The 10,087-nt window shown below is 38.8% G+C and overlaps 2 protein-coding genes across 4 annotated transcripts; one reads left to right on the top strand and one right to left on the bottom strand.

Annotated features, from left to right (window-relative positions):
* Nucleotides 1-245: 245 nt before the first annotated feature.
* LOC143897030 (TBC1 domain family member 19) lies at nt 246-3,626 on the bottom strand. Its single transcript, XM_077405327.1, has 11 exons — nt 2,739-3,626; nt 2,546-2,668; nt 2,108-2,315; nt 1,944-2,031; nt 1,798-1,858; nt 1,489-1,719; nt 1,349-1,423; nt 1,021-1,255; nt 737-938; nt 474-660; nt 246-383 (listed from the first exon to the last, which is right to left on the bottom strand). Exons 1-11 carry the CDS (start codon nt 2,847-2,849, stop codon nt 315-317), a joined length of 1,590 nt encoding a protein of 529 aa, XP_077261453.1. The 5' UTR covers nt 2,850-3,626; the 3' UTR covers nt 246-314.
* A 494-nt stretch (nt 3,627-4,120) lies between these two features.
* On the top strand, nt 4,121-9,992 carry LOC143897309 (uncharacterized). 3 transcript variants are annotated; one of them, XM_077405880.1, is made up of 5 exons: nt 4,121-4,338; nt 4,468-4,566; nt 4,789-4,950; nt 5,037-5,274; nt 6,436-9,992. In XM_077405880.1, exons 1-5 carry the CDS (start codon nt 4,233-4,235, stop codon nt 8,516-8,518), a joined length of 2,688 nt encoding a protein of 895 aa, XP_077262006.1. In that variant the 5' UTR covers nt 4,121-4,232; the 3' UTR covers nt 8,519-9,992. The 3 variants fall into 3 exon arrangements, with proteins under 3 accessions (XP_077262006.1, XP_077262008.1, XP_077262007.1); XM_077405882.1 differs by having other exon boundaries at nt 4,468-4,615; XM_077405881.1 differs by having other exon boundaries at nt 4,468-4,645.
* The last annotated feature ends 95 nt before the right edge of the window (nt 9,993-10,087 follow it).

Raw genomic sequence — 10,087 nt, 5'->3', positions numbered from 1 at the left:
CACCCTCCGTCGGAGCGCCGCACTTTATCCCTTCTCCACGATACATTGTTTGAAGTCTCTTATAGATATATCGGCGATTACTTTGCTCACATTGCTGTTACTATACATACACAAAGTTGTACGTGTCTACGTTTATCTTTATTTATGTTCGTTTACTCAATATACGCGACGTATATTATATAATTTTTCCACATCGATATGATTTCGCGAATAAAATTGCGGAATAAGATATGTGAGATCAAAGGGAGTGATACAAAACTAAAAAATAAAAAAAAATTACAAAGTTCATGATGATTTCGCGTGTAAAAGTGATATTATTCTTTTAAAAGAGCCAGCTGCAGTAAAGGCATTACTTTTAATGAGGATAAGTCTGCTAACACAGCCTAAAAATAGAAAAAAAAATTTATATTAGATACTAAATATATAAAAATCTATACAACTGCATATAATTCACGATGGTGTCATTTCTGTACCTCTACATTCTGTTGAGTGTTAACTTGCAGTAAATTTTCTTTTCGAAAACTCAATATTGTCACCGCTAATAATGGGATAATTTCCAGAGAGTCATAACCGAGAATTAAATCCCAAAGATACAATAGCTGTTCAGGCGGTAAATGGCCACTGAAGCCCCTCATGAGCCATTTGAAAACTATTTTTATGCTGAAAATGTATACGCGTCAAATAGACGGTCCGCACGAATAACGCCGAATAGGAAGAGAAAGTGATATAAACTCACGGTTGAATGTGTATATTTTTGAAATGGGCCCACAACTGCGGTTCGTGGCATTGCAGTAATCGTTCAAAAAGCAAGCAGAGGGCAACTATACCTTGCTCGTGGCTCGATACAGTGTGCAAACGAAACCAGTATCTCAAGTAGAACGCACGGAAAGTACAATACATGGCGCAGGGATCATCATATAAATAACAAAATGGCGTGGCTGGCATAAAAATATTGACAATTAATTAATTAGACGCAAACGGTATATGTATATGTTATATATTTCTTTTGCAACTCCTTACCGTACATTGTAAATCCGTGAAACGGAATAACGCCGCTTGGTGGGAAGACCAGGGTATTTTCCAGCGTCGCTGGTTTGCCTTGCAAAACTGCGTGGATCACCTGACCCCCAGCACTTCTGTCGGTTGTAACTGGCGCGAGTATCTCGGAATCTCTTGAGAAACACAGCATTGTCTTATACAAAACGTCTTCGAATACAAAGTACTGATCGTCGTTTCTCGCCGTTAATTGCACGTCCTACAAGATTATATCCACATACAGGGTGTTTCACGTTATGTCTTTTTTTTTATTAAAAAAAAGGGGCTAACGTAATTTTAAAATATAAATTACCATTATTATCAGCTTGTCTACTACGATATCATATTGCAAAACCATATTTTTCAATTCCTCATAATATTCTACATCCTAAAAGAAAAAAATTATCTATACTTGTTTAGCTCAGCAACGTACGACAAAGATATCAATCATACGTTATCTTTGATAACAGATCCGAGAACGAGTGACCAGATACGGCCGCGTAACGCACGAGGGGATCCTCTTTTGAGAAACTCTTGAGCAATCGGGGCGTGATTCGAGTTCAATACTTTTTCGCCAATGTGCGTTCGCTCGGCTTCTAAATTTGGAAAGTTTTCCGTGGCTGGCATATCGGGATTTACTCCCAGTAATGGCATTCCTTGCGCTAATTCTGAATACATACGCCTCTACGCAAAGAACATTTCTATACATACATACAAATACACAAATTATAAATTACAGAAGCGATTGAATAGAATTCGTACCAATTGCGCGAGCGTTTTTACACTAATTTGTACGTGACTGAAATCCCAATTTAATTCGTCTCTGAAATGTTTCAAATAAAAACTTGATATACATTTTTATTCCAATAATGTTGGTTTGATTTCTACACAAATCTATAATTACACACGGTTGCTTTTTGAACGATGGATCACGTATGGAGAACAATACATCCAGGAAGTCCTTCGGTGCGTACAACGGTCGGTATTGCGACAGATCTGAAAATCATACGTCGTAAATAATCCCCCAAGCAGAGCTTTTACAATGAATCTTGAAATTTGCCGTAACATTTACCGATGTCGTAAGTGCTCAACTCATTCCACTTTTCGGCCAGCTCGTCCCTATCCGTAGTAGGCCTTATACGAGCCAGTGGAATATTCAATTCGCCGCACGTCGAGTTCAACGATTTCTGTATGCGCCGTTCCCATTGAATCTGAGTCTTCTTCAAGTAGCTCAGATCAGCTGTCTGTATGTGCGAAACTGATCGAGAATGTAACGAACCCTACGGAGAAAGAAAGAAAGAAAGAAAGAAAGAGATCCATATGTCCATTTCTATCAATGCGCAGAGAGATTAATCTCTAGTTTAACTTACTTTTTATCTTCCGCTAGTTCTAAGAATTAGAAGAAGCTAAAGAGTAAGTTATAAACCGAGATTAAAGTTAATCTATCATTGGTAGAAATGGACATTAGGCGGATATCTTATAATCGAAGGAATTCATTGTGGGGGAGTACCCGCGATCGCGCCCAGTGAAACACCGTGTTTCGGATCTCCGTTTCCAGACCGTTATCCTTGAGCGCCGTGATCAGCGAGTGCTTGAAATCGTTTCTGTCCACGGCGGGCGACGCGACGAGCCTCTGCGAAAGGACAGAATGGAAAATGCAGTGCCTGACAAGAACAACCGTCGAACACGACGAACACGTGTACCTGTATCTCGCTGTAAAGCGCCCTGTAATTCGCCATGCTCTGTATGTCGTCGGCGAGCTTCCGCGCCGTCTTGTCGAGCGAACTCGCGCCCGCCGCGGTCCCCTCGTCCATTTTTCGTCGCGAAGTCGTCCGTCGTCCCGCGAGCGCATTGACAGTTTGACGGCGAAATCGAAAACGTGCGCCATTTTTAAACGGACCCGGTTTCCGGGGCAACGCACGCAGGGCGTCGCAGGGCCGAATTCGGTCTACGGCGGGCCCCGGGTCTACGGGGGAGACAGATGGATTGGAAAGGAATTTAACGTCGTTATATACTACGTATCGGACAACAATGCGAAATAACTTGAATCGTCGTCGTTAAGAGCTAATTATTCGTGTCGATTATCTCGCGCTGCGATAATATTTGTCAAACCTAATGCGGTGCGTCTGGTGCGCGGTCTTTTTTGGGAGCAACTCTGCCAATCGCGCGATTGGCGATGCAGCCATATTGAACTTCTGGGTTAGGGACGAACTTCCGGGATGACTTCGACCGAACTTCGATTAACTTGAGCGGCATTCATTATAATGTTTCATTTAACTTTAATCTCGATTTAATTTACTCTTTTTATCTTTTTCTAATTCTTAAAATTAAAAAAAAATAAAAGCTTAGTTTTAAGTCGAGATTAAAGTTAATCGGCATTGGTGCAGAAATGGGCATTAGATGCTATACGATTATCTCATTGGCTGAATGGAATCCATGTACATACTACGTTTACGCGAGAGCGTTACTTCTGTAATAACTTACGATATCACTCACGCGGAGTAAATTATCGTAAGTTACTACAAAATCCCGTTTACGCGAAGGAATTATCGTAAGTTACTACAAAAGTAACGCTCGCGTAAACGTAGTAATGGAAAGAAAAATTATAACTTGTCGAAAGCATGATAATGTATTTAATTCGTTAATATATAAACGAAATTACAAGTTTTTTGTTATTCAACTTTAACACGTGGAAAAAAAGATAAAAGATTAGAATAAATTAAAGTTAAGCGATAAATTAAATCAGAAAATAATTATATTCCTGTACTATTTCGTTAAAACACGGGCAGAATTATTGTTTGCTGTTTGATATGTGAAAAAATTAGATCAGAAATTATACGGTTAAAAATTTTGCCGTAAGCAATTTACCGGTTGAATTATCTGCCGATTAATTTAATCGGAGTTTGGTCAACAAGCGCTACGTTCCCGCGTTCGAGATACCGCTATCTCTTTATCGCTTTTTTTCTTTATTTCTCTCTCTCTCTCTCTCTCTTTCGATGTGCCATTTCGAATTGGAATTTCTCTTCCGGCAGCGCGCGAGAAAAATATCGTTTCCCGATCGCCGCAGCTTCGAAATGCGACCCACCTCCGGCTCTGTCGGCCCCGTCTGTCGATTCGCGGCCGTGGCCGGCTACGCTCTTCCGTAGGAAAATGGCGGCGCAGTCTGACCCGGTGTTGTTTTGAAAGGTGCGTTTTTGATGACGAGCGAGCGAGGCCGAGGCCGAGGCCGCGATCCGGGCACCATGGATATCTCGAGCATGCTCGAGGTACAGGTGAAGGTGGAGGCGGACACCAAGGAGAACGGTGAGCAGGGCGTTTAGGGGGCGAGCGACGTTGACGCGCGGCACTCGCCACCCGTAGAGTGATTTTTTACTAGAACGACCGCTCTAACCTAACTATCTACCCCCTCGCGGGTTTTTTTTCTTTTTTCAGTGACACCAGGAAAAGAGAAGGCGCCCAGCGCGACCGGCACGGCCACCACATCGGTCTCCCAAGAGGAGAGCAATTACTACAAGCTCATGTTCGGCAACGGTCAGCTCTCTAGACTGTCTAGACAAGAATCCACTGAATGCCTTGGCTTGTAACGAGTAGTTCCTAATTTAGTTTATAAGTTTAGTCTCGCTTTTTAATTGCGCTCTAGAGCCCGAGGTTTGTCACGAAGGATACGAATTACACGGGAGGCCGAGACGCTTCTCCCAAAGCCACGAGAATTGTACGTCGTAGTGTAAATTTTGTGTCTAATTTTGCTTCCAGATATCGCAGCCGTACGATTTCGTAGAATTCACTGCACGGCCTGCGACGTGCACATCGGTTCCGCCCCGGCTCAGGCTCATAACATGTTCGAGCATCCTGTGCTCCGTACATTATTGTGCTCGAGATGTCGTGATTTTTATGGAGACGGCAGTTTTGAACAGGGTATTGATTGTGTATTACATGCTGCATTTGTGTTATTGTGTATCTAGACAATCATGATAATCCATATTCTTTTCCTGTATTCTTAGGTGACGATGCTACAGATATGTTCTGCAGATGGTGCGCGAACGGTGGCAATTTATACTGTTGCTCGTATTGCAGCAACACATTCTGTTACAAATGTATAAGGAGAAACTTTTCGCCTCTGGTGAGGAAGAAGATCGAAGCGGACGAGAAATGGAAGTGCTTTGTATGCAATCCGAGTGATTTGTATAGCGGGAGAGCTGTGTGTTGGGCTCTACTTCAACACGTACAAACTGTGACAAGGTACTGCAAAGATATAAATATTACAACAACGTATCAATTATCATTGAATTATATCACTTATGAAAATCATGATCTTTTATTATATATTGATATTCATATTTGATCCAATAAAGTGATTTAACACTGCGCGGACACCATAGGCCTTTTAAGGCAAAGTCGATTTTTCATTTATAATTTTTATGGAAATGGGAAAAAGAAATTTGCTACAGTTCCGGCTTATGTGAGTACAGAAATCACTCTTTGAAACCTTAAAGATGTGAATTTCTATAGATTTTTTGTAACAGAAATGCTTTTTCAAAAACTCTTTAGACTTAAAAAAGTCCTAGGGTTTCGGGGTGAGTGCTCCAAAAATATGGTGTCCGCGAAGTGTTAAAATTGGCAATGAAAGTGCAACACGGTTGTTGGTGCATAAAGTGTAAGAAAATTAATATTTATTTAAAATTAACAGTACCAAAAAAATACTTACAATGACTTACATCATACATGTTGTACCATTGAACGTACAATGCAAATGCTGGTAACAAGAAATTTTTTATAACGATAGGAGTACAACGTTGAGCGCTATGCGCACCGGTCGCGCGTATTACAAACGGAGGGCACTTGTCAAAATAGAATAATCGTTATATAGTTTATGCGCTTCGGATTTCAATCTTTTTCGGAGGCACTCCACGTTCGATATATAATATACGAATAAATAAGAAGTAAGCGTCAGTACTGTGCGAACTCACAATCAGAGCAATCGATCTATATGAGTCAGCGTTGTTCGAGCGACTGTGTTCGGCGCGGTCTCGGATACCGCAGATTCGGCGATCTCTCCCCGGTTCGACAATTCGTGCACGATGCCCACGCGTGATCGGGCCGTGCGGCCTCAGCCGCGTTACAAAAGTCTATAATGACTATAATATATACACAATGATTTACATCATATACATATGTCTTTATTTTAAAATCTGAAGATGGTTCAAAGTGGAGTCGAAATACTCGTATATCTATTATTACTAGGCTTTGTTATTATTAAATAAAATAATATTAATTTTCTGACAATTTACGCACTAACAATCGCGTTGCACTCTCATTGTCCATTTTAAATCAATTTATTGGTTCATTATCGAGAGTTCCTTTGTTCAATGTTTTTACTACATTTGATGCGGTGTATTTTAGGATACTTGCGCACGACAAGAAGATGACCGCTCAGGAAGTCGAGGAGAAGATGAATTTTGATGAAACAACGTGTTGTCCGCGCAGAAATAAACGTAAGCGTCGAAGACTTGAATCCAATTCCGAGGAGGAAGACGAAACGTACTCGCCTAAAGTCAATGGGGCACCGGCGTATATAAAACGTAAACCACTAAAAAGACAAAGATTGAGCAGCCAATCCACTACGAACGGCATTGTTAAGAAAGAAGTGCAGTTTTACAGACCGCCGATTCCCATTAGACCGCGGCCGGCATCGTTTCTGAGCGGCCGATCTCTTGATACTGAATCGAATTCTACGGTCAGTCACGAAAATTCAGTCACGAGTGAATGGACTGAATTGAAGGCGAAACGTATCGTCCTTTCATCGCCTAGCATAATAAAATCGAACACCTCGTTACCATCGAGATTCAATCCTAATGCGTTGCAGCGACAGCCTTCCTTGTATCACACGTCTTTCATGAACACTAAGGGATCTGCCGCTTACATTCAAACGCCTGTGAACGCCACGGTGAATCCGACGAGAATCATTCTTCCGCCACGGCCGCAGCAACAGTCGACGTCGTATCAATCTCAGCAGGCGAGCTCGTATCAGTCGTTGCAGCCGCTTCAATCTTCGCCAAACACGATGGTGTCGATACCTAATCCAGTGGACAAGCACGGAAGACCTGTATTACTGCTTTCAAAGCCGGAAGAATTGAATATAACTCCTAATATAATCGAGCTCGACAGCGACTCCGATGACGAAAAGATCACGCGGCAAGAAAACTTGACGACCGCTGAGAGCACTCGTATGAACGTTAATACTTTGTCCAAGAAAGTTGTACCCGTTGCTCTCACCTGGGAGAATAGTGATGACGATGTCGTGAGGGAAGAACAGCCCTTGAGAGAGGTCCGCGCGACTGTAGAAAAGGAACTTTCCTTCAGTGAAATAATGTTGCCACATAGCCGAGAACTCGACAAAGTTTTAACTAGAGCGAAAGGAAAAATGTATAATTTATTTGACGTGAACAAGGGAAGCGAGAACGTTGAAGCGGAGGCCAAACAAAGAATCAGGCATTTCTCCTGCAAAATGCGTGACACACTCTTTCAGTTAGTGAACATTAACGATAGAATAATACGCCAATACGCTGATTGGAGGAGATCTCAGAAAACAGAAACGTCTTCGATCAACGAAAATACATTAGTATCCCAAGAAAATATAGATATTCCTTTAGATATGGTTTGCGTCAATGATTCTGATCCCGAACCCGATAGCGAGAATCAGGATTATCTCATCAGGGAGCCAACTGATGAAGTTAAAAACAGTAATGTTATTAAAGATTTGTTAACTGTAACTAAGAAGAGTGTTGTGCATCGTGGTGTTGGTGATGACAGTGCGCACTCTGCGGACAAAGCGATTCAGGTGTATGGCACTGTGTATGACATCTTGAAGGATTATGAGAAAGTTGTCGGATATTCTGTATGTACGAGACCCGATCAAAATCCGACGGACGACAGTGTTTCGAATCTACCGGCCGAATCTGACAAGAATTTCGGCAAATATGAGGAAGAGTATATCTTCTATTTGCAGAACATCGAGGATAACGGCATTGAAACAGAAGATATGGAAGAAGCAGGCTTAGATGAAATGTCGCTTCAAGAAGCGGTAGAAACGAGTCCATTTATTTCGCATTTGTTGCAAGATACCGATTTACCTGTTGTACCTACTGATCAATCGGAAAATTGCCAAGAAGAAAATGAACCAAATTCGAGTGATAGCATTATTAATTCAGTGACCAAAGATGACGAAAGTGACACACTGGATGAGAAAACTGATAACGAAATTGTTAATAATTCCACTACCAACACAGAAGGGACGAATATGCAATTAGACGACAAATTGCAACAAACGGAACAACAAACACAAGAGACTCCTCTAGATACGACTGATGGAGAAGCGATAATGTCAGATAATAAAGAAGCAAACTCAAATAAAAACGATAATGTAATAAACATGGAAGCAGTTGCTCCCACGGAAAATGAGGAGGATTGTACTATTATTGATTAATGAAAGGGATTGTTTGTTAACGTACTGTTTTTGGTTAAATACTCTAATTGTAAATGATTATTAATAGAAATGCATTTTGATTTAAAATTTTGATATTTTTCAAAAAAGTGCGATACCTCAGAAATAATTTGTATTGTATAAAACTTGTACATTTCATTCACAGATTTGAAAGAGGTCCGAAATGAAATAGAATTCTGAAATAGAAAAGATTTGTTTAAAAAAAAAAACTTTTTCGCGTTTATTTAAAACATACATATTTCTAATATATTCTGAACATATAGACAATTTTGTCAAGAATTCGCTTCGACAAATATCTTAGGAAATAACATCTCTAAATTGTATCTAGCTAGAGTACTAGCAATAAATACGATTTTTCTTGGAACTTTATGATTAGATTTAATGATGTGCACAGATTTGTCTAATTTTCTACAAATTTTTATTATTTAGTGACAAAATAAATTTAATAGGTTTTCTTGACGGTTTAGGTTTCTATTCATGAATAAAAATTTTTCTCAGTAACATAAATTAAAATGTCATATATACATTTTTTCTTTGATATTTCTTCATGTTATAATTGTCATTTAAAAAAAGGCAACTATCAATTATTTTTATTTTTCAATATTTAGCGGGACTTGTGGAGGAATCTTTCTGTCTAAAACTTTTCATATTAACTATTCTCATAATTATTACTGTTAGTATATTAATTTAATAATTAACTATTAATATTATTATTATATATGTGTTAATAGTAATATATATTAGTAATTAATATATATAATTATTAATAATATTACTATTATCCCTATAACGATTAATATGCGAAATATTTTGTATTGGTATATCGATTTTATAAGAATAATCTCGATATAGATATAGCTTGCTTATTTTTTATGAGTCAGTCAAACATGCCGAATTCATTTCTTCTCATATTACATACACGAAAAATATACAACATGAAGTCATAAAAGATAATTATTGTTTTACTCTAATCCCCAAATAGCAAAATTTGAAGTAAAATTAATTCTAAAATATAATTTTATCTCTGTTGAAAGGAGAAAATATCTGTATTTATTTTAGTAAACAGCAAGAATCGAAAAACTGACGTTGTTTAAATACGTATATAGTTTAAATTACGCGCAATTATGCAATTCATATGAACTTGTACATAAGAGCATCGAGCTCTATGTAAAAAAAATATATATATAAAATGTCACGCTTTTTCTTATAGTATATTATCCTGATGAATTACATTGTAAATGGATGTTCGTTGAATATTTCTTTATTATTTTTGTCATTATAAGCGTACATGCTATGTAGTAAATACGAACACGTCGTATCTCTCATACTTATTCCCACGGCTTATTCCTAAATACTTGTAATTGCAAATTGTGCGCATGTGTATACATTAAAAAGTTTATGAGAGAAAAGGAAGAAAAGTGTACGAAGCAAATAAATTGTTTATACATCACACATATACGCTAGACTACTTTAGATTTAATATAATTTATGGCCATATTGTATATATTTTCTTTCAGCGGCTATAAATATTTCACTTTCGTTGAAATTCTG

This window comes from Temnothorax americanus, unplaced genomic scaffold, assembly GCF_048541705.1.
Source record: "Temnothorax americanus isolate GAGA-0224 unplaced genomic scaffold, ASM4854170v1 Scaffold2, whole genome shotgun sequence".
Lineage (NCBI taxonomy): Eukaryota > Metazoa > Arthropoda > Insecta > Hymenoptera > Formicidae > Temnothorax > Temnothorax americanus.
The sequence above is the reverse complement of the archived record's forward strand: the minus strand, read 5'-3'. Positions and strand labels throughout refer to the sequence as shown.